Source organism: Ursus americanus, chromosome 2 (assembly GCF_024610735.1).
Source record: "Ursus americanus isolate L20-20 chromosome 2, mUrsAme1.1.p, whole genome shotgun sequence".
NCBI lineage: Eukaryota > Metazoa > Chordata > Mammalia > Carnivora > Ursidae > Ursus > Ursus americanus.
Genome location: NC_142128.1, coordinates 10,054,438 through 10,076,753, shown reverse-complemented (window position 1 = coordinate 10,076,753; position 22,316 = coordinate 10,054,438). Strand labels below are relative to the sequence as shown.

At 57.3% G+C, this 22,316-nt stretch overlaps 1 protein-coding gene across 3 annotated transcripts in view; it reads right to left on the bottom strand.

Annotated features, from left to right (window-relative positions):
- Positions 1-7,990: 7,990 nt before the first annotated feature.
- The window catches only part of ELN (elastin), a 31,483-nt gene continuing 17,157 nt past the window's right edge, over positions 7,991-22,316 (bottom strand). For 2 of the 3 annotated variants that reach the window (XM_087868194.1, XM_087868188.1), the window contains 20 exons: positions 21,440-21,520; positions 21,303-21,356; positions 20,496-20,723; positions 19,610-19,663; positions 18,918-19,028; positions 18,636-18,695; positions 18,163-18,249; positions 17,021-17,077; positions 15,835-15,930; positions 15,692-15,751; positions 15,156-15,260; positions 14,435-14,473; positions 12,995-13,048; positions 12,843-12,902; positions 12,506-12,598; positions 11,926-11,964; positions 11,256-11,300; positions 10,860-10,889; positions 10,229-10,279; positions 7,991-8,995 (listed from right to left, as the gene is read on the bottom strand). In XM_087868194.1, the coding sequence (XP_087724320.1) occupies positions 8,952-8,995; positions 10,229-10,279; positions 10,860-10,889; positions 11,256-11,300; positions 11,926-11,964; positions 12,506-12,598; positions 12,843-12,902; positions 12,995-13,048; positions 14,435-14,473; positions 15,156-15,260; positions 15,692-15,751; positions 15,835-15,930; positions 17,021-17,077; positions 18,163-18,249; positions 18,636-18,695; positions 18,918-19,028; positions 19,610-19,663; positions 20,496-20,723; positions 21,303-21,356; positions 21,440-21,520 (1,448 nt within the window). In that variant the 3' untranslated portion in view covers positions 7,991-8,951. The remainder of the gene's footprint in view (positions 8,996-10,228; positions 10,280-10,859; positions 10,890-11,255; positions 11,301-11,925; positions 11,965-12,505; positions 12,599-12,842; positions 12,903-12,994; positions 13,049-14,434; positions 14,474-15,155; positions 15,261-15,691; positions 15,752-15,834; positions 15,931-17,020; positions 17,078-18,162; positions 18,250-18,635; positions 18,696-18,917; positions 19,029-19,609; positions 19,664-20,495; positions 20,724-21,302; positions 21,357-21,439; positions 21,521-22,316) is intronic. The other variant, XM_087868193.1, reaches the window with a different exon arrangement.

Genomic DNA, 22,316 nt, shown 5'->3' with positions numbered 1-22,316 from the left:
CCAAGAACCCAGACCCGAGGAGGAGGAGGCGGTGTGCACCCTGAGGACCATGGTGGTCGCCTTGGAGAGGGGTGCCCGTCAGGTCCTCTCTCTCTCTCTCTCTGAAGCCTGCAGTGAGGTCAGGCCCCGGTGAGGGAAGGCGATGGCCCATGTCTCAGGCCCTCACCGGCTAGGCAGGGGGCTAAAGGAGGAGGCTGCATCTGATCTGGGGAGGAGTGAACCTCTGCCCGACTGTGACAGATGTGCTCAGGAGTCTGCTCTTCCCAGTGCTGGAGACCCGGAGCTGGGGTGGCCCTGCCCAGGGTGCTGGAGGAGGCACAGCTGAACAGGGTTTGGGCTGAGTGAAATGGCCAGAGGGATTGGCCCCCAGTCTAGCACTGAAAAGGTGGACCACCCTGCCTAGAAGTGGAGAATCCTAGAATGCTGGACCTGGGGAGGGGGTGACCCTTTCTCCCTTTAGACCCACCTTCCCACTTCATCCCATTATGAAGAGGTGGTGAGTGGAGAGGTTGAGCACCGTGCCCAGCGGCGCCCAGTGAACAAGGGGCAGAGCTGCCCTGACTTGGGCTCTGCATAATCACGTGTGTGTAGGCTCCTCTAGCCAGGGCCTGCAAAGCAGGGGCACTCACCCCTGGGTGCAAAAAACAGCCACCTGGGGGAGGGAAGAAAATATTAGAATTTTTATTTCCGATAAGAAAAAGCTGGGCTTTTAAAACACTTAATATTTAGATTGGTGTTGGTGCCCTTGCTCTGTCTGTTGGTCGGATGGCTAAGGGCGCAGGCCACGGTGCAGGCGGGAGGGGGGCAGAGTGGACCTGGAGGGGCCATGCACCTGTGCCTAGTTAGCTGAGCGATATTGTCAAATTTTAACAACTAACGCTCACAGATGGACTCGTGGCTGCAAAAGATTTCTGAAAAGAAAGCTGAGATTGAAGACAATGCTGATACCGCAAGACAAACAAAAAGATGGAGCTGGCTTCTGTCCCTGGTAGGAACTACTTGTCAGTCCCCGTTCCCGGCGGAACCAGTGACTGGCTCATCAGAGCTGACGTATGCAGTCGCATTGCTCATATAAGGTATTAAATTTTTTTTTAGACAAAAAAGGAGTTTTGCACTTTTAGATAATATAATCGTTCAAATATTGTTTTTCATCTTTTGAGGACTCTTCAATTCATAAACTCTGCTTTCACACGGTTATGGGATGACCATATTTTGTTCGTGTAGTCAAGTATGTCTATAATTTATAAGTGAGTATGAGTACGTGTGTGGGGTGGGGAGCAAATTAAGAGCCCTGGCTTGGATGCATTAAGTTTTGGGTGCCTGTTTGCCAGCCAAGTGGCTATATATATATATATATATTTGCTCAAAAATATTTTACTGATGGGGTTCGTGATAAAAATTTTCTAGACGAGGGGTCAAGAGCCCTGGGGGAAAGGCTCGCTTACTCTAGGTCAGTGATTAGGATTTGTCCCAACTTGCTAACTTGGTGCCTGGCTAAACACATGCTGGTGACAAGTAAGAAGCTCCATGGGGACACTGTCACAGGATGAGCCCAAGACTGTCACCCAGGGCAGGGGCCTGAGCCTGAGCTGTCCTAGCCTTGGGACAAAAAGAGCTGGCATCATAGGATCCCTGTAGTCAGACACAGTCTGCCCCCTTCTCGCCCACTCTGGGTGACCTCACCCAGACACGTCACTTGGTGACTCCCCTGCCCTGTCTGTGAACTGCAAGACCCAAGGACCCAACTGTGTCCTTGGCACCTGCACTTTGATGGTAAATAGGCCCCTCACACTTAATGTGTCCAGGCTGGAGCTCTTAATTGGGGCCTGGAGCTGCTCTTCCACAGCTGTTCCTCATCTCAGTAAATGACACTGCCATCATCTGGTGGTTCAGGCCCAAACTTGCAGGTGGCCTTGACTTTTCTCTTTCTCTCCCCCTGCCCTTGCATCTGATCCCTCAGCAAATTCTATTGGCTTTCCGTACAGAATATATCCAGAATTCCACCACTTCTCCCTCCTCCCTGGTCTAGCCTGGGTGTACTGGGCGATAGTCCCTGGGTCATGTCCTCCTATTATCCTTCAGAGCCTTTGAACACATGGGTCAAAGTGTAACATCTTTTGCTTTTAAACCCAGAGCCCTTACTTCGACCTCTACAGGACTTAGCCCCTGGCTACTTCTTTGCTTTTATTTCTTCTCTCCTTGCTCACTTTTGTCAACCATGGTGTGCTTCTTTGGCTGTTCTTACTTCCCAAGCATGTGCTCGTCATAGGGTTTTTGACCGGAGGTCAGGTGTCCCCACCCAGCCCAATAACTTAACATTCTTTGTCACTCCCTATCTTCTTTCCTGGTGTTTATTGCTTTTTAATTTTTTAAAATATTTTTGTAAGTTTACTTTTTTTATTTTTTTTAAAGATTTTATCTATTTATTTGAGCGGGAAAGAGAATGAGAGAGAGCGCGTGCGTGCGAGCAAGCATGAGCAGGTGGAGGGGCCGAGGGAGAGGGAGAAGCAGGCTCCCCGCTGAGCAAGGAGCCCCATGTGGGGCTTGATCCTGGGACCCTGAGATCAGGACCTGAGCCGAAAAGGCAGATGCTTAACTGGCTGAGCCACCTAGGCACCCCAAAAGTTTATTTATTTATTTATTTTTTAGTAATCTGTATACCCAACGTGGAGCTTGATCTCACAGCTCTTCCTACCAAGCCAGCCAGGTGCCCCTATCCTGGCTCTGAATCCTCATGGCCCCGATTCCCCTGACATTACGGTGAATCCTTTATCAACTGTTTCCTGGGGGCCGTGCTAGCAAATTACCACAAACTCGGCCTAAGTGACTGTGAGTCCGTGTGTGTGCTGGGGAGCAAATGAAGAAGCAACAGAAATTAATTTTCTCACAGTTCTGCAGACCAGAAGTCTGAAATCAGTTTGAGCCCAAATCATCACCCCTTCTGGAGGCTCTAGAGGAGAACCAGTGCTTTGCCTCTTCCAGCTTCTTCTTTATTAAATTGCAGTAAAAAAGCACATAATATAAATTTACCATCTTTTCCATTAAGTAGGCTCCACACCTAGCCTGGAGCCCCGTGCAGGACCCGAACTCACGACCCTGAAATTAAGACCTGAGTGGAGATCAAGAGCTGGAGACCCAACCAAATGAGCCACCCAGGCGCCCGCACCTTAACCCTTTTTTTTTTTTTTTTTTTGAGAGAGAGAGAGAGAGTGTGTGAGCTGGGACACGCATGTGACCAGGGGAGAGGAAAAGGGCGAGAGAGAATCTTGAAACAGTCTCCACGCCCAGTGTGGAGCCCGACGTGGGGCTCAATCCCAGGACCCCAAGCTCATGACCTGAGCCGAAACCAAGAGTCGGATGCTTAACCGCCTGAGCCACCCAGGCGCCCTTGTTTGTTAAACATCCCCTTTTGTGCATGTAGTATTTTCCTGATTTTGTTTGGGTGCGTCTCGGCGTTCTCTTACAGCTCACTGGGCTTCTTTAAGACGATTATTTTCTGATCTCTGTCAGGTAGTTCACGGCTCTACATTTCTGTAGAGTTGGTTACTGGAGCTTTATTAGTTTTCCGGTGGTGTCGTGTTTACCTGATGCTTCATGATCTGTGTGGCCTTGCATGGGGCGTCTCAGCGCTGAAGGAGCAGGTGCCCCTTCCAGTCTTTACAGACTCATTTTAATAGCGAAAGACCTTTTCCTGCCAGTTCCCTGATGTATGGGTCTGTCTCTGGGATTGTGTTATAGTGGGGCTGGAGCTGGATCTCCTTTGTTGGGCCCACACTGGGGTCCGCAGTCTGTCACCAGGCCCGTCGCCAAGGGCATGGGTGGATGTGGCTTCTCCTGGGTCCCTGAATGTGTTTCTGTGGCGATACCGGGCTGGTCCTGGGGTGGGCAAGCCTGCTTCCAGGCCATGGTACAACGGGGCTGGAGCCAAGTCATGGGACTGTTTGAGGGACTAGAGCCAGGTCTGAGGCCAGGGGGCTGGCTGGGCACTGCCGCTCCTGGATCCCGTGGTGGAGGGGCGGGTGCCAGGATCATGGAGAAGCAGGGTGGTGCCAAGCCCGTAGCTCCTGGTCTGCAGCTGGGCCCACAGTTGATGGGCCTGCCACCAGTGTGTGGATCTGCCTTCTAAAGAGGTCATCCTGTGGAGCGTCTGGGAGGCTCGGTCGGTTAAGCCTCCAACTCTTGGTTTTGGCTCAGGTCATGGTCTCACGGGTCGTGGGATGGAGCTCTGCATTGGGCTCTGCCCTCAGCGGGGAGTCTGCTTGAAGATTCCCTCCCTCTGCCCCTGCTTCCCCTTTGCTCTTTCTTTCTCTCTCTCTCTCTCAAATAAATAAATAAGTCTTAAAAAAAAATAAAAGTGGGCATCCTGGATCTTGGGGTCCATTGAGGTTTCACCTCCTCCCTAGCTCCCGAAGCTCCCACAAAGGCATTTTTGTCCATGAATGGCTGGCGAGTATTTGTTTCTGTTGGGGGGTGTGGGCTGGGGATGAGTTCTGCCATCTTGCTGTCCCTTTCCTGTAGTTTTCTTTTCTTGCTGTGTTTTTGCCTGGTTTTGGTATCAGGGTAATGCTGGCCTCTTAGAATAAACTTGGAAATGTTCCCTCCTCTTCCACCTTTTTTTGGCGGGGGTGCATTTCAGGAGGATAGGTGTTCGTTCTTTATTTTTTATTTTATTTTATTTATTTATTTATTTATTTATTTATTTATTTATTTTTTAAGATTTTATTTATTTATTTGACTGAGAGAGAGAGACAGCCAGCGAGAGAGGGAACACAAGCAGGGGGAGCGGTAGAGGAAGAAGCAGGCTCCCAGCAAAGCAGGGAGCCCGATGCGGGGCTCGATCCCAGGACCCTGGGATCACGCCCTGAGCTGAAAGCAGATGGTTAATGACTGAGCCAGCCAGGCGCCCCAGGTGTTCGTTCTTTAAATGTTTGGTAGAATTTATCAGTGAAGGGTGCCTGGGTGGCTCAGTCGGTCGGGCGTCTGTCTTTGGCTCAGGTCATGATCCCAGGGTCCTGGGATGGAGTCCTGTGGCAGGCTCCCTGCTCAGCGGGGAGCCTGCTTCTCCCTCTGCCTGCCCCCCCACTTGTGTGCACACATATGTGCGTGCGTGCACAAAAATAATAAAATCTTTTTTTTAAAAAAAGAATTTACCAGTGAAGCCAACTGGTCCAGGGCTTTTCTGTGTTGGGAGAATTTTGATTATTTTTTATTTTTTATTTTTTTTAAAGATTTTATTTATTTATTTGACAGAGAGAGAGACAGCCAGCGAGAGAGGGAACACAAGCAGGGGGAGCAGAAGAGGAAGAAGCAGGCTCCCAGTGGAGGAGCCCGATGTAGGGCTCGATCCCAGGACTCTGGGATCACGCCCTGAGCCGAAGGCAGACGCTTAGCGACTGAGGCACCCAGGTGCCCCGTCATCTGCAGACTCTTTTCCCGTCTAAGGTAACTGTTATGGGCTGAATTGTATCTCTACAAAATTTGTATGTTGAAGTCCGACCCCCAGGACCTCAGAATGTGACGGTGTTTGCAGAGAGAGCCTTTAAAGAGGCAATTAGATGAAAAGGAGGTTATTAGAATGGATTCTGGTCCAATCTGACTGGTGTCCTTACAAGAAGAGGCGATTAGGAAGAGATAGGCACAGAGCCGAGACCACCGTGGGAAGACTCAGGGAGAACAAGCCAAGGAGAGGGGTCGCAGAAGAAACCAAGCCTGCCCACACCTTGATCTTGGACTTGTGGTCTCCAGAACTGTGAGACAATACATTTCTGTTGTTTAAGCCCCCCAGGCTGGGGTACTTGCCTATGGTCACCTGAGCTAATGCAGTAAGAGTCACAAGGTTGTGGGTAATATTCACAAGGCTTAGGACCTGGATATCTTTGGGGCTATTATCAGCCTCACACATTCACTTGCCGTCTTCCTACCAGAGCGTATAACTAAGGAAAGCAGGGCATTTATGTGTTTTTTCTTCAGACAGTGTTTGCCTCAGGGAATTCCCATTCTGGCGTGGGGAGTCAGATAATGAACAAAGAGGTGAACTATCCCATGTCACGTGGTGGTGGGGCCCTCTGGAGAGAAAGCAGGCGGGGAACAGGTGAGGGAGGAGGGGACAGTTTGTGAGTTTAGGGAGACGGAGAAAGTGACATTGGAGTCACCGAAGGCCGAGAGGGAGCCAAGAACGTTGATAGCAGAGGGAAGAACGCTCCGGGCCGGGGAGACAGCAGATGCTGACCCTCAGCGGGGTGGCCTCCTCCCTGCAAGGAGAAGTAAGAGGGCCAGCGTCAAGGCCTGGCCTGGCAGAGGGCCAGGTAGCAGGACGTGTGGTCAGAGCAGCTGGTCCAACTCAGGTAGGGGCTCTGAGGCCGTCAGAAGGCCTCTGGCTTCGGCTCCTGAGTAAGACAGGAGCCATGGCAGGACTCTGAGCCAGACGTGTTGACTTGACTTGACTTAGGTTTTAAAGGCTTGTTTTGGCTGCTCCATGGCGAGAAGGCTAAAGGGGTGCCTGGGGAGAATCGGGGAGCTCGGCGAGGAAGCTACGTCGGTCAAGCGGGCACGAGCTCCGGCGGACCAGGGTACTCAGCCCTGGAGGCTGTGAGGAGGGGCCGGACTCCGGCTGTCTTCCGGAGGCAGGGCCGTGGGATTTGCTGGGCCATCTGCTGTGGGGAGTGAGAAGAGAGGAGTCACACTCCTGAATGCTGGCCCGACTACCAGAGAGCCTCCAGAGCGGCCGCCTACTGAGAGGGGAGCAGGATTTGGAAGTTGGGGGGCGGGGGGCCATGAGACCTCCCAGTGGAAGCGTTCAGAGTTGGATGCGCTAGTCCGGAGCTCCGGGGAGAGGTCTAGGCTGAAGGGGTCGGTTTGGGGGTCACCAGGGCGGAAGTGGTGTTCAAAGCCACCAACTATGAGAAACCAAAGCAGGGAGGCCCCAGGATTGAAGGCTGGGACTGGCCAACTGTCAGCGGCCAGAGAGTGGAGAGAGGACCAGCCGGGGGTGTTTTCGTTGAATGAATGAGCGAGCGAGTCTCCTTTGTCACTACTCTTGGGCAAGCTGTGTCACCCCCACGGACTGTCCCAGTGGTGTCACCCCTGTGGGTCTTCAGGGACCTGCCGTTCTCCCCTTCCTTCCCGCGGCCCCCTCCCAGCAGGTGCTCTGTCTGTCCGGACCCTCCTCGTCGGTCTTCCTGGTAAATTGCTGTTTCTGCTCCACTGTTCTCTGGGGTACCCTCCCAGAGCATCAGCCCACCCGCTTCTCTTTCCAACCCAGCCCCTCCTGGCGCTTTGCTGGCAAACACACAGATACCCAGGCTCCCGACAAACAGCTCCCTCGCCTCCCAGCTGCCTTAGGAGTATGCCCACCAGCTGTGGGGTTGGCTCTCAGGAGGTCGGGTGCAGGCGTGAGCCTGTGTGGGCCCTGGAAGTGGATTTGGTGGTTGGGGGGAGGGGATTCCAGAATCTGGCACCCAGGACGTGGTCTGAAGGGGAGTCGTGTGCTCCGGGTGGGCACGTGCCTAGGCCCCATGGATTTCTGGCCCCAAGGAGAGGGGAATGGCCCTGGGGATGGGGGCCTCCGACAGTGATACCGAGGCTCCCAGTGCCACCTGCAAGATCTCATAGTCTGGGTTGATACCATACCCGCAGGGGCTGAGAGCCAAGGGCAGGTGATATTGGTAAATAGTCCCCCAAAAATATACCTTGAAGAGTAGACGTTCCTACCCCCCCCACCCCAGGCAGATAAGAGAGGACAAAGGAGGCCGTGACTCAGTTTCCTTCAAAAGGTTTTCATTTATTAGTCTTTTCTCAAGCAGTTAATTCTCTTTTCATATTTAAAAGAAAAAAAAAGTATGTGTTTCATCCAGAGTTATACCAAAGTGATTAAGGTGCATCTTCTACTGGGGAATATAGCTCCCCAGATCAGAGGGAAAAAAATTTTTTTTCAGTTAACCACGAAAATAAAACCAGGAGAACATCAACAATCAAAAATCATCCCCAAATATCCAGGACAAAAAATAAAATATTTATTGATCTATCACAGCGAGACACAAAGAGACGGGCAGGGCAGGGGTGGGAAATGCTCTGATGTAGGTACGGTGGCTCCGAGGGAGGGACGGGGGATACAGTACTGCATGGGGGGGACCCAGGTTGGGGAGGAGATTCCTGCCACCCCAGCTGGCATAGCTCCTCACACCCTGGGTGCTCAGGCCCCATCGTAGGGGTGTGTGTGGTGGGGTGGAGGCAGGGCACAGGCCACCAACACAGGTTAGCCAGCTTGATGGTGGGGGCACCCAGCCAGCTAGTGGTGCTGGGCGGTCAGCTGGGGACGGGGATGGATGGATGGCTGAATTCCACAAGAGCAAGAGGGCTATTCCCCATGGGGGGTCTTCCCATCCGCAGGTGTCCCAGACATAGGGAATAGGTGGGGGGCAAGGGGGCTGAGAGATGGTTATGACCGAATCCAGCTTGAGGCTTTAGGTGCTTGGGTACCAACTGGACCGCAGCCGGGGTTGGGGGGGGTGGTTCTGGTGGGCAGGGGGAGGTGGGACTGCCCAGGGAGTGTCCGCACCATCTTCAGAGGAGCCCCAGGGAGGGGGTTCCCGAGGGGCTGCCCTTCCCTCCTCCCTCCCCCCAGGAAGATGAGAGCACCAGCACATAGCACCAAGTTCCCCTGGAGATGGAGAGTGTGTGGAGGGGGAGCTCCTGGGTGGGAAGGGGGTGGGGGCAGGGGGCTAAGCCCACCCACCCCTGGCCTCTGAAGTAGGGGGCCTCCTGGGGCCCACTTGGCCACCACTCTTGTTTCCTTGCTTTGTGGATTTCCAAGGCCACCCAGCCTGGCCTGTCCCCTCCCGGGGTGGGGACTGGGGAGGGGGAATGGAGGGAGGGGTCACAAGGGGTTTACATTCTCCACCAAGCAGTAGCACCAACGTTGATGAGGTCGCGAGTCAGGGGTCCTGGGAAGCTCACTTTCTCTTCCGGCCACAGGATTTCCCCAGGCAGGCCCCACCTGGGCGGGAGGAGACACCTATGACAGTCTGACCCCTCCCGGGTCCTGCTCAAGCCCCTGCCTGCTGGGACCAGCTCCAAGCTCTTCTCATGCCCACATCAACACAGTGGGGAACAGAAGCTCCGAAGCCATAAGAAGCCTGGCCACAACCTCCCTCCAAACTCAGAGCCATTGCACTGCCCTTAAGTTCTACCACGCAGGAGGGTGGGAGCAGGGCCCAGGGGATGGTGGCATAATCAAGGCTCAGGGAGGGGAAGGGGCCTGGCCTGGACAAGGTCTCTTTATTCTGAGTCCACTGTGTTTGGGAAGCCTTCAGCCAGCAGCTGTGAGCACACTGATTTGGCAAGCCGTGTTTTAAGCCATGAAGGCACCACTGTCTGGTAACGGGGCCTGGAGTAGTTTCTACCCCTGCTGGAGCTCGACATGGCTCCTTACCGCCACCTGGTGGCAGTGAGCAGCCAAGGGGGGCAGGGACGGGCTTCTCCCTGTGAAGCTCATCCAGGGTGTTTGGAAAGCAGCGTGATCAGGCCACAGGCATCAGGTGGTGCCTGACAGAGAGCTTGGTACCCTGGAGAGGGTCAGGCTGGTCTTGCCTCCCTCTGCCCTGGCCCCAGCTGCCCCATCTGTGTAGTGGGAAGCGGGTGGGGATGGAAGGGGTATCCACAGCCTAAGCAGACACAGGAGAGGAGCTGAGTCTCTTTGGGTCTCCTTTGGGCACTGTTGGGAGGTGCCTTGGGGGGTGGTGACCATTACCTGCCCCCCACACTTCCAGAGGCTCGTCTGCATCTTTGAGCGAGGATGTGGGCCAGGTGGTGGCCTCTGCCCTCCCTGCCTGGCTAGGGGCACCGTGGGCCTCCCATCCACCCCTCAAATTCCTTGACTCTAGGGTCCATTGTCCCATTTACTCTCTGTCTCCTCTGTTCCTCCCTTGCCCTCCTCCCTTCTCTTTCCCTTGGCTCCTCCCAGTGGGGGTGGGGTGGGCAGCAGGGAGGGAGAAGCTGCCAGGCCTGGCTTGGGACCCCCTGGAGGGTCCCAGGCCCACCCTTAGCTCTGGGTGTCTGTGATGGAGGTAGGCACAGGGATGGGAGTGAGGTGTCCAGCTCCCCCCAACTTCCCCTCTCCCTGCCCGCTAGGCCTAGTCCAAACGTGCTGCCCCTCTCCCAGGCTGGTGGACCCCAGCCTTCGGCCTCTGTCTGCCCCTCCCCACCCTGCCCTCTCTGAGTCTCTACTCACCTTGGAATCCCAGGGCTCCCAGGGCCCCTCCGTAGGGCTTGGGAGGTTTGCCTGTGGAGGGAAGGGTGGGGGTTGGGGAGAGGGCCAGGCTTTGCCACCTCTCGCAGGATACCCACCATGTACCAGGCCTCCAGCCTGTCACAGAAGGTTCTGAAGACCTTCCTGCCTCCAGCCTGGCCTTCGGTCTCACCCAGCCTGACCCCCGCTCTGCTCCTTATGGACTATATCCTGCCTGTGGAGGTCTGAGCAGCTAGGAGGGTGCCCCCGCCCACCAGCCAGATCCCGGCCACGCAGACTGTCCCACCTAATGTGCCCTAGACTTCAGCCTCTCTGACCACCTGCTTGAGCGGACCTTGTTCTCTCCTTATACACTTCCTTTCCTTTTCTGTGGAGTCTCGTCAGGCTGTCCAGTTACACCAGAGGCCGGGGTTGGCCCAGGTCTCTGTCTCTTGCTGTCCTATTAAATGCCAGGCCGGGAGCCCTGGGAATGGGATCCTTGCCCCCGTCCCTACATCCCACGGCTGAATTTCCTTGGCATCGGAGGGCCAGCCCAGGGCCGTGGCCACAGTCACTGCTGCCACGGTAGCACCCGCCCCCCACTCCACGAAAGTAGCTCAGGGCCCCGACTCACCGCCAATGCCCAGGCCCCCGGCTCCAGCACCTGCAGGACAAGGAGAGGGGCTGTGAGTCAATCTGCTTCTGGGGAGCCTGCCCAACCTCCCCCCACCCCGGGCAGCCGAGTTCTGGGCTTGGGTGTCAGGAGTCCTGGGCTCTGCCTCACTGATCGTGTGACCTTGGGCAAGTCCCTGGCACTGTCGGAAACTCAGTCTGCCTCATCTGGAACGTGGTTCTTTGGAAAAGCTGGTACTCCCTGGCCTTGCAGGGGAGGGAGAAGAGAATGAGGGGAGGCCTGGCTTCATGTAAGGGAGGCCATGGGTCTACCCCTGGGGCCTAGCTCCACCCTTCTGAGCAGATGGTGCCGGGGAGTGGGCAGGATGGGGCCGGGGGCCAGGGGGCCTGGATGTACCTGGGAAAATAGGAGACAGTCCGAAGCCAGGTCTTGCTGCAACTCCTGTGGGAGGGGTTCGGGGTTGGCGTGGGGCAGGCCCTGCTCCAACCCCATCACCTCCAGCCCCTCTGCCCAGGACCACCTCCTCCCTGCCACGCGCCCCTCGTTGGCAGAGCAGCTTTCCTTATAAGCCTTGTCTCCGCCTGGCATCCTGGCAGGGGGCCCCATACCCTTAGCTCATCAGCCTGGTGTCTGTCACCCACGGTGTATCCCCTGGCCCTGAGGCCTGCCCCTTTGCCCAGGATGTGCCGTTTCCTGGACTGCCCCCTCCACCCACTCTCTGGTGTCCTTGTGCTAGACGCGGCTCTGGAAGTCCCCCTTGCTAGCCAGACAGGCCTCTAGATCCAAGTGGAGCAGAGGATCTCACAGAGAGATGGCCCCTACCTCCAACTTGGAATGGCCTGGTGGCCCCCAGGATGCCAACAAGGCCAGCGCCATCTGAGAAGAGGGTGGACAGGGGTTCGGATGAGGCACCCTCTCTGGGTTCTGGGGTCAGGGATACCCTGGGCAGGCCTTCAGGGGAGGGTGAGCAGGACTGAGGTGGGAGCTGGGGCAGGGACAGGGCGTGGGGGTGGGGGCAGAAACAGCCTGATGCCTGGGCAGAGGGAGGGCAGAGAGAGCAACTCACCGAATTTCGCTGCTTTAGCAGCTGCGGCTGGGGACACACCTGGGGAGACACGGGGCAAGAGGGCTCAGGAATAGCATGGCCCTCCCAGAGCCATGTCCCCTCCTGGTCTGCTTACCCACTCACCACCTGCCACCATCCACCTGCCACCCCTCTTCCCCCAAGTCTTCAGTGAGCTCTTCCTGTGTGTCCAATGTGGAGCACACAGGACGAGATTCAGGTCGGTTTGGGTAGGGGGACACAATGATGACCGAGGAAAGAGTCATCCCCTCCCCCATGGTGGCAGAGACTTTGGGGAAAAGAAGTTTCCCCCCAACTTTGCTTTTCTTCTCTGGAAAATGGGCACAACCGTCACCCTCCTGATGAACTCCCACTTAAAAGTGGCCGGGTAGGCTGACACAGGAGCGGGAGAGGAGGGGGCACCCAGCTGCACGGGGTGGCCGCAGCGTGTGCTTGCTGAAGGTCCTCCAGATGCCGGCCGGCCTGGGGCAGGTGCGGCAGGTGGGAAGGACGCTCAGTCTCTCTCTGTCTCTCTCTCATACACACACCTGCCGCACCCTCTGATTCTGGAGCAATCCCTCACCTCCAAAGCCTCCAACCCCTGGGATGGCCCCTGCGGCTCCGAGCCCCCCAACTCCGAGCCCCCCGGCTCCCAGGGCTCCGGCTCCCCCGAGGCCTGTGGAGAGAGCTGTGTGTTACATTGCTGGCGGGATTGGTGAGTCCGTCTGCAGATGGTGGGTTCTCATCTCAGGACGCAGGGGGAGCTCCCGGGGCCTTGCAGGGCATAGTGGGGCCAGGGTGTGGGCCGGGCTCCGAGGAGACAATGCCCCTGAGGGCCCCGTGCATGGTCAGAGCCCCCACCCCCGCCCAAGCCCCAGGGGCCAGGCGACCGCACCCCCCCCCCCCCAACCAGGGCTCACCAAACTGGGCGGCTTTGGCAGCGGCTTTGGCAGCAGCGGCTGAGGCGTCAGGCCCGACTCCTGGGGACACAGAAGGAGCTCAGGTTGGGGGGGGGGAATCTCCACTGGCCAGTCTTCCTCCCTGCCCAGCCTGTCCTGGGCTTTCGACTCACCTGCCACACCGCCTGGGACACCTACTCCGCCGAGAGCCCCGACCCCTCCCGCTCCTATGGAGAGAAGATGGAAAGTCGGTACCCCCAATTTCTTCAGGATGGGGGCTCCCTGTCCCAGGGATGCTAGGCAAGCAGACGTGTGGCCAAAGCCACGTGACCCAGTGGAATGGGCACTGGACAGACACCTGGGTCTGAGTCCTGGCTCTGTCCTGGCCCATCGGGCAAGGGGGGGGGGCCTTCAGCCTTGGCCCACCCATTTCTTCTCCTTCGCAGCCGGCTAGTGCTGGGAGCCACTGGTGGCCATGGTGGAGGCTATGAGCTGCCGAGGGGGAAGACTAGTCTCGGGTTCTGACAGCCCTGTGTTCAAATTCTGCTTTCTCCTCTTGTGATGGCTGTCGCCTCTCTGAGCCCCAGAGCCGATGACCCTCACCCCGCTCACGCTGCAGGTGTCTGGGGAGCGAAGGGACGGCCTGCCCCGCGCACGTACTCTGAGTTCTGAACCACTGCCCAGTGTGGAGCTGCTGGGTGTGGCCACGGCTAACATTTGATGCAACGTTCATGGTTCTCTGAGTAGCCTGCTTAATACTCATTGCGGGAGGGAAGGTGGGGACCACTATCGACCCCATTTTGCAGATGAGAAAATTGAGGCACAGCAGAGATTAAGCAATGTCCTCAAGTTTCCACAGGCAACACATGGCTTGGGAGCCAGCGCCCTCAACTGCTTTGTTTCCCTGGCAACGTCTGTTAGACTCAGGCAGGCCAGCCGCCGGGCCAGGAACAGAAGAGGGGCCTGTGGGTCACCAGGCCCGTGGGGGGTGGGGGCTGAGGAAGCCGGGATTTTCCGAGGTGGAAACTGGCCCCAAGTGGATGAGCCAGGGCTGGTTGGCGGTTCCCTGGCAGGGGCCCTGGTCCGACTCCTAGGAGGCCAGGAATGTGGGGGCCACAGACAGTGTGGGTCTGTCTGTCCAGGCGGGGCTGCCACGTCCTCCAGGCTCGTGGCAGGCACAGTCATGCTGACAGCAAGACGGGCGGGAGGCCGGGGGCCTAGACGAGGTGTCCTGGCTCTGCTGGCAAGGCAGGCCTGGGCCCTGGCCCCTGGCCTTGTGTCCCATGAAACTGTCAGGACCAGAAGGGCCTTAGGGGCCACGGTCCTCATGAAGGAACTGCCACTAGGGGCTTTGGAAATGTGAGGGGCATTTTGAGTTGTCCTGGAGCTGGAGGCATGATAGGCGTTTAGCGGGCTGGGGCCAGGTCTCCTCACCCATCATTAGTGTGTCCTAGAAACGGCCTTTTTCCTCCCTGACCCTCCCAGCGCTGTGCTGCAGGCTCTGGGCACTGGGCCCCGGCCCCGCGGAGGGGAGATGGGTGACCAGGTGTTATCAGGGCTGGTGGGACAGCAAGCAAACCAACCACAGGGGGCCGTGTGTGCGGTGCACTCACCATATTTGGCTGCCTTAGCCGCAGCCAGGGTTCCAGGTACTGGGGAAAAGAGAGAAAGGGAAAGGGGGCTGGTCAGCAGCTGAGATCTGGGCCTGGGAGTTCTGCCTCCTCCAGGGAGCCCTCCCTGACTTCCTCAGCCGTCATCGTTCCTCTCAAAGCTCTGAAACTGTGGCTCCCCAGCCAGGAGATCAGCCGGCCGGGTCGAGCTCCAGTATCTAACCGTGCCACTGCCAATCTGGCCGGGGGCTGGCTGAAGGCTGAACTGTGCCTCCTCCTCCTATCTGCCCCTTCCTTCTCTTCCAGGCACAGTGTGATCTGCCTGAGGCTGGATGCGGAGCAGGCAGGAGGTGAAGAACTGGAGGTCCTAGTGGCCCCCTTGCCGTAGTGCGCTGCTCAAGGGGAGCCACACTGGCCCACTCATGCCCGCTGGCCCCAGGGACCGCCACCCTCCTTTCCTGGGTAGTGGGTGACTTTTCAGTTTGGAACCCTGTCACTCCTCTAACTGAGCAGGCAGAAACTCTGAAATCTAGCAGCCTGGGGCCCCCTCTGCCTGGCCTGCCACCCATCTGTTACCCCAGTCGTCTCTGTTCAAGAGAACCTAATGGGGGATTCACTATGAGCCCCTGAGTGAGGCTGCTGGGGATGTGCTGGAAGGAAGAGGGGGTCTCCCTCCTCTGAGCTCAGGGGGCAGTTTCTGCCCAGGCCCTAGAAGGCCCCTCACCTGCACCTGCCCCAAATCCAGGAACACCAGCACCAACTCCAAATCCAGGAACGCCGGCACCAACCCCTAATCCAGGAACGCCAGCAGGAAGCCCAGCTGCAGCCCCTGGGGGAGATGAGCAGTGGGGGGAGGGGGCAGCAGGCAGGGAGCACGCACCCACAGGGGTGTCCTGCCTGGGGAGCTGAGTCAGACCCAAGGGCGGGGACCCAGATGCAAGCAGGGGCCACCTGTCGCTGAACCTGCCCTCTGTACTGCCTCCGAGAATGGTCTTCCTAAAATGCCCACTGACCGCCAAGTCCAGCCCCTCCCAGGCTGGCATTCAGGGCTACACGGTGGCTGTGGACACCCCATGTGTCACACATGAGGACAGGGAGGGAACTCAGAGGTCACTTCACTAGTGTGGGACTCAGGACTTGAACCCAGGTCTCCCTCATGCTCAATCTGTGCTTCCTACCCTCTGGTGGCCTCTCTGGGACCTAATGAGGCTGCGTATCATTGGGGGGGGGGCGTGGTGCAGCTCAGGCTTGGGTACTTACGGAACTGGGCTTTGGCGGCTGCTTTCGCAGCGGCTTTGGCTGCAGCGGGGGCCCCTACTCCTGCAGAGAGAGGGAGGGGGTTTAGGGACGGCACGCAGGGAGGATTCAGAGGCCCCTTCGGCCCACTTAGTCAGGCAGCTCACCTGTAACAGCACCGGGGACAATGCCAATGCCAGGACCAATGCCAGGACCCACGCCGGGACCCACACCGGGACCCACGCCAATACCGGGCCCTAACCCTACAAGAGTGAGAAGAGCTCATTCTTAACCAAGTCCTAAGGACAGAAGCCAATGGAAAGAGCAGTGGGCTGGGAGTCAAGAGCCTTGGGATCTTGTCCCAGCCCGGACTCAGGTTTGCTGTGTGACGTCGGACAAGTTACTTTCCCTCAAGGGCCCTCGGCCTCCTCGTCTCTATAAGGAGGCATGTGCAGGATCAGTAGCTCTTAACCTTTGGAGGACAAGGACCCTTTTGGGGCTTCTGAGGGTGACAGAGTCAGTGACACAGTAAAGGGAACTCGGCAAGACGGGTAGACCTGGATTCGAAGCTCAGCTCAGCCGCCATTGAGCTGAGCGAATGTGGGCATGTGACTCAAGCTCTTAGAATCTCAGTTTCCACATCTGTAAAATGGGAATAGTAGCACCAACCCCATGGAGTTGGTGCAAGGATTACCTCCACACGTAGTGGCTTGGCAAAAAAGGGGTCGTTTGCTCTACGTGAGTTTGGGGATCAGTAGACCTGAAGTCAAGATGTTCTCTGGCCTAGACAGTGCTAAATTTTGTGATCAGAATCTTGATGTTGTCAGGTCCCTAAAGCCAAGGTATAGGGACCCCTCTGGCCCAGGCTTACAGTTGGAATCTAAAATGGGGCTGCTGTGGCTGGCCATATTCAGGAGGGTGTGGGTGCCTGGGGCTGCCAGGGTGAGCTTCAGAGGTAGCAAGAGACGGAGAGCTTCGTCAGGGAGCAAGAAATACTGTAGGAGGGTGGGATCCGGTGAGCCCAGCCTGAGGTCCAGAGCGGGGCAGGCCCCAGCTAGAGCTGGGCTGGAGCTGGAGGAGACAGCAAGGGCTTTGGGAAGGCTGGGGAGCCAGGTCCTGGAGGGCTTGCCAGGGCCTGTTCTCACTTTGCTTTTCGGCTCAGCCCTTCACGCGCACCCCTAACGATGGTCAGATAGGCCAAAGGTGGTGAGAAAGCCCAGAATGTAACAGCCCAAGGGGGCTTTCCTCCTGAGGGGAGCTGAGCTGCCAGACCCCAGAGCAGGGAACATGAGAGAGAGCAGTGCTCCAGCATGGGGGCTGGGAGCAGAATGGGGGGGTTGGGGGGACACTTACCAAACTGGGCGGCTTTGGCAGCGGCTTTGGCGGCTGCAGCGGCTGGAATCCCTGCTCCTGGAGAGGTGAAGGGTAGGGATCAGGGGGCAGTCCCTAACACCCCTCTCCACATCCCCTTCCCCCTCCCCTATTCTGGAAAGACCACCTGTAGGGAAGTGTCTCCTCCCCCAGAAGACCCTCCCCATGATGCCTCTTCAACCTACAGACCGAGAGGGAAGTACAGACAGCCCTGGCTTCCAGGCCTGCTGACGGCCCACTAGCCAACCTGGGCACATCCTTTCCCCAAGAAGCAGCTCTGGAACTGTGACATTGGAGCTCTGGTTATGGCAGAGGCGAGCCCCAAGCTGATAGGTAGAAGCCCAGACCCTCTCCTAAGCCTCTAGAAGGCTTGTGCAGCTTTCTGCTGAAGAGGATGTTAAAAAAAAAAAAAAAAAAATCCTAGCAGTGCTTGTATCCCAAACTGGAGGAAACAGCTTGTTTTGGGGGGAACCTCAAAAGGAAAAATTTTCTCCCAGAAAGAAGGCATGCAGAAGAGAAATCGGGTGGGGAAAAACAACCAAGGAAGTCTATAACTTAATCTCCTTGTAACTTTATCTCTTCTCTTGGCCTCTGACTGGTGGGGGAGAGAGGGTGAGCCAAAGGGTGGCCCAGGGGTGCCTGGGTGGCTCAGTCATTAAGCGCTGCCTTCAGCTTGGGTCATGATCCCAGGGTCCTGGGATCGAGTTCTGCATTGGGCCCCCTGCTCAGTGGGAAGCCTGCTTCTCCCTCTCCCACTCCCCCTGCTTGTGTTCCCTCTCTCTCTACCCCTCTCTGTGAAATAAATAAGATCTTTAAAAACAAAACAAAACAAAAACAAAAGGTGGCCCAGGCCCTCCCACCTGGTCAGGAACCAGAAGGGCCACTGGAGTAAAGGAGCTCCGAGGCCTAGCTGATGACGCCAGACTTCCCGAGCCTCCCCAGCAAGCTAGGATCCCCCGGCGGGTCTTCCCTCCCAAGTAGGGGAATTTGCCCGCCCTCCTCCCCATCTCTGGGCTCTGTAAAGTCTTCCCAGTCCATGAAATGATCCACTTGACCTGGTCAATGCCAGAACTCCTTCCGTGAGACAAGCCAAGCTCGTTTCTCAGTTGGGGGGCACGGCTCACCTGGCACCACTCCTGTGCCTGGGACACCTGCCACTCCGTCTCCGACCCCTGGCACCAGACCTCCCAAGGCTCCTGCTCCTCCAGCACCTGGAGGAGCGAAGGGCGTCAGCTCTGGCCCTAGAATCGCCCACCTCTTGGGAGAGCGAAGGGTGGGGGTGGTGTGGGGAACAGAATGGCTGCAAGGCCACCTCCGACTTGCTGGTTGGGGCTGGAGGTGATAAGCCGGGCCCCAGTAATCAGAGTGGTGGGCAATTGAAGAGGGCAGAAGGGTTCAGAGTGGCTTTGGAAGGTGGGGCCAGGGACCACCCTCCCCCTCCCCCGACCTTGACCTGGACAGAGAGGGAAGCAGAGGTCTGAGTGCGAGGGGGCAGGAGCGCTCTGAGCTTGGAGCCTGGCCCCCCTGGGAGGGCAGGGCTGGGGAGGAGAGGAGGGCACTGGCCTGGCGTGGGGACAGGCAGGGCTGGGGCACTTACCGAACTTGGCTGCCTTGGCTGCGGCTGCTGCCTGAGCGGCCGCAGCTGCCTGGGCTGCAGCTGTGGGGAGAGAGAGAGCCCCTCAGAACCCCCTTGAATCTCTGGGGGGGCTATGCCTACAGCACTCTTAGGCAAAAGTGCTACAGCCCCTCTCTGCGCCCCTTACCCCCGCCCCTCCCTGAGCGCTCTGAAGCCCAGTCTCCGTGCCCCTGCACCCCTCCCCCCCATAGCCCTACAAAAGAGAGCCTTCTCCTGATTTCCCCACATGGATCTCAGGCTCACGGGAAAGGGCAGCTCCGGGAACAGCTCCGGCTCCGATACCGTAACCAGGAAAGCCCCCGGCTCCAACCCCGTAAGTGGGAATGCCTCCAACTCCCACTCCGGCCCTGGCCCCTGCAGAGAGAAGAGAATCAGGTGGAAAAGCATCTCAGTAAGAGAGGCTGGGGAGGGCTTGGGCGGTGGGGGGGATGCTGGTCAACTGGGAAAGAGGAGGCAAGCCTCCCCCAAGTCTGGTCCATGAAGGACCGGAAACCATAGAATGCATGGGCCCCGGGCCAACCTCCTCCAGGGAGCCTTTACTGACAGTCCCCCCTCCACCCCACCACCACCCCAGAACTCTCCAAACCCTCTCTTCTCTGAGCACTTGGGGAAGGGCCCTGTTGTTGGCCTTGGAGAGACTGTGGGCAGGTCCCATACTCCTAGCCAAGCTTGGGCTCCTCTGAGAGGCCCCCACTAGGGCAGGGAGGGTCAGGGATATTGTCTCCACTGAGAATGCCATACGGGGCCTCTCCCATCACTCAGCCCCATGGCCTCATGGTAGGAGACAAGTGGAGGAGACATTGTCCTGGGGCCCAACACTTCCAAGTCCCAGCTCTGCCAATGACTTGCCAGTGACTTGCTGTGTGACCCTGGACAAGTCACTGCCCTTCTCTGGCCAGAACAGGATGGGGCAGAGCTAACAGCACAACACTTACCATATTTGGCTGCTTTGGCGGCTGCTTTAGCAGCTGCAGCTGGTGACACAGCTCCTGGAGAGACCAAGGGGGACATAAATGACACAAGGGCCTACCTGTCCATTCACCAACGCATATCCCCATCTACTCATCCGTCCATCTGTCTACATAACGACACATTCATCCACCCATTGAGCTACCCGTACATCTGTCCATTTGTTTGTCTATCCTTAGACTTCAATCCACCCACTCAACCAACGTAACTCTCTGTCCATCCATCCACTTATCCACTCATCTGCCTACCTATCCATTCACCTAACTATCCAATGGTTCATTCTGCATTTGCCTTCTATACACCCATCTCGTCATTTGCTCATCCAACCTTGTGCTTATCCATGCATCACCCATCCGTCCATGCAGGCATCCATCTCTCCATCCATCATTCTCACCACTTATTTAGTGCCCTACCTGCGTTTCCATCTGTCTTTCCATCTATGCATTCATCTCTCCGTGTCTCTCCGCATCCTTCTATTTGTCCCTTCATCTGCATATTCCCTGGTCCATCAACTTGTCTACTCATCTACATGGCCCTTCACCTACATACCCCGTTGTCCATCCATCCATCCATCCATCCATCCATCCATCCATCCATCCTCCATTTATTGAGCACCTATTCAGCTAAGGGCTGGGAACACACACTGACAGCCAGAAGATGAATTAGAGAAACTGATGCAGGCAGTGACTAATTAGGAGACTGTTACAGCCCAAGGAAGAGAAGACGAGGCATGGCCAAGGGTATGGAGAGAAGAGGATAGACAGGGGAGGTATTAGGGGGAATCCGAAAGTCTTAGCAATGGTTTCAATATTTCTCTCTTACATGTGTATGTACACACGCAGCCCAGCTCACCTGGGACTCCAACACCTGGGACCCCAACACCTGGGACTCCAACACCTGGGACCCCAACACCTGGGACTCCAACACCTGGGACTCCAACACCTGGGACCCCAACACCTGGGACTCCAACACCTGGGACTCCAACTCCTGGGACTCCAACACCTGGGACTCCAACTCCTGGGACACCTATGACTCCTGGGCCAAAGCCTGGCCCACCGGGCACCAAGCCTCCAGCAGCTCCTGTGGAAGGAAAGATTGTTCTCTTGGCCTGGACCCTGTGGGAACCTCAGAGGGCCTCCAAGGGCACGGCTCTGGGAGCTGTGGGAGTGGCAGGTCCCGAGGGCAGGATCCCAGGTGGGCTGGCATTGCTCCTGCATGGATCCCACCCATCCGAGAGTTGGGGAGGGCTGTCGGAACCTGCCCAGAGCTCTGAGGGTTTGGATCTGTGGGTGGGAAAACCACGATCAAGGTCTAAAGCAAAGTCAGGTCTCTCTGCTGGGCCCCCAGGCGGTGGGTACAGCAGCGGTGGGGCAACCGTGAGGATAGGATGGAAAAAGCCAGGTGCTCCATGGGACACCCCCACCCTCCCCCAGCTGGGCCAATCAGTGGAGAACAGTGGCCTTCCAGAAGGAGTGGCCAGCGTGGGCAAAGGCAAGGAGGCAGGAACATTGCATGTTCGGGGAGGGGGCAGATAGAGGCTGCCACAGGCCGATGAAGGCCAAGTCCACTCAGCCTTGTAGGACTGGGCTGTCCAAGGCCCATGTGGATGGGGGGCTGAGGGCACCGGGGTCCAGGCTGGCCACCACTCGGGGTGCTCACCGTACTTAGCTGCCTTCGCGGCGGCCTTTGCTGCAGCAGCTGGTGCCCCTGCACCTGGAGAGACAGCCACAGAGGGTGAGGCCCTTTCCCAGCGGCCATCTCAAGGACACCCCCAGCCCCTGCTGGAAGGACACTACCTGCGATGCCTCCAATCCCAGGAATTGCGCCGGGAATGCCGCCGCCTCCGACACCAGGGAGAACCCCGGCTCCTCCGGCACCTGCCAGGAAGGGGACAGTGAAGATGTGGCCCCCAGGGCCCCTTCTGAGGCTGTTCAGAAAGGCTGCTTGGATGCTGGAATTTTAACCAGCCCAATCTCCTCTGGGAATGCGGCCCAGGCATCTCCGGCTGGGCCTGCTGGAGGAGGCCCCCACCCCACTGTTCCTTGACTCACCCCCAAAGTGTCCATTTCAACACGCTCATTAAGGGACTCGTATGTTTTCAGACAAATCCCATTCTAATCACTGCCACATACTGAGAAACCACAAGCGGCCGCTCCCCGGGCCAGAGGGGCCCCTGTAGGAATGTTCAAGGCTTCCCCTCCCTGTGTTCCGAACACTCGGCCAAGTTTGTAATCCAAGCGCCTGGCTGCCCGGCTTTGGCAGCCCCTTGTCGCCTCACTCTCCTGCTCCCACATTCCAGCCATCCCCTCCAGCCTTGGGGGCCTAGAGGGAGGGCCTGCGGGGCCTCCAGGGAGCAGGCCTGCCACTCGCTTCTCCCCCTCCACTCTTGCCCCCTTGGGCTAGTGGGGAGATGTCCTCTATCCCATCAGGGTACAGGAGGGGCTCCCCTGGGACTAGAGATGAAGGCAAGTACCTCAGCCCCAGTAATACGATTCTGAACTGAGGGACGAGCTGGGGCGGGGGCATGGGTGCTCACTTTGCCCCCCACGCAGGTGGGGGGAAGGCCATGTCCCATCTACCAGCCAAGGGATCATGAACTTGAGGGGCAGGTGAGAAGTTTTACAGTACACATTAAATTGATACTAAACAAGTACATTGTTTACGCATGTAGGT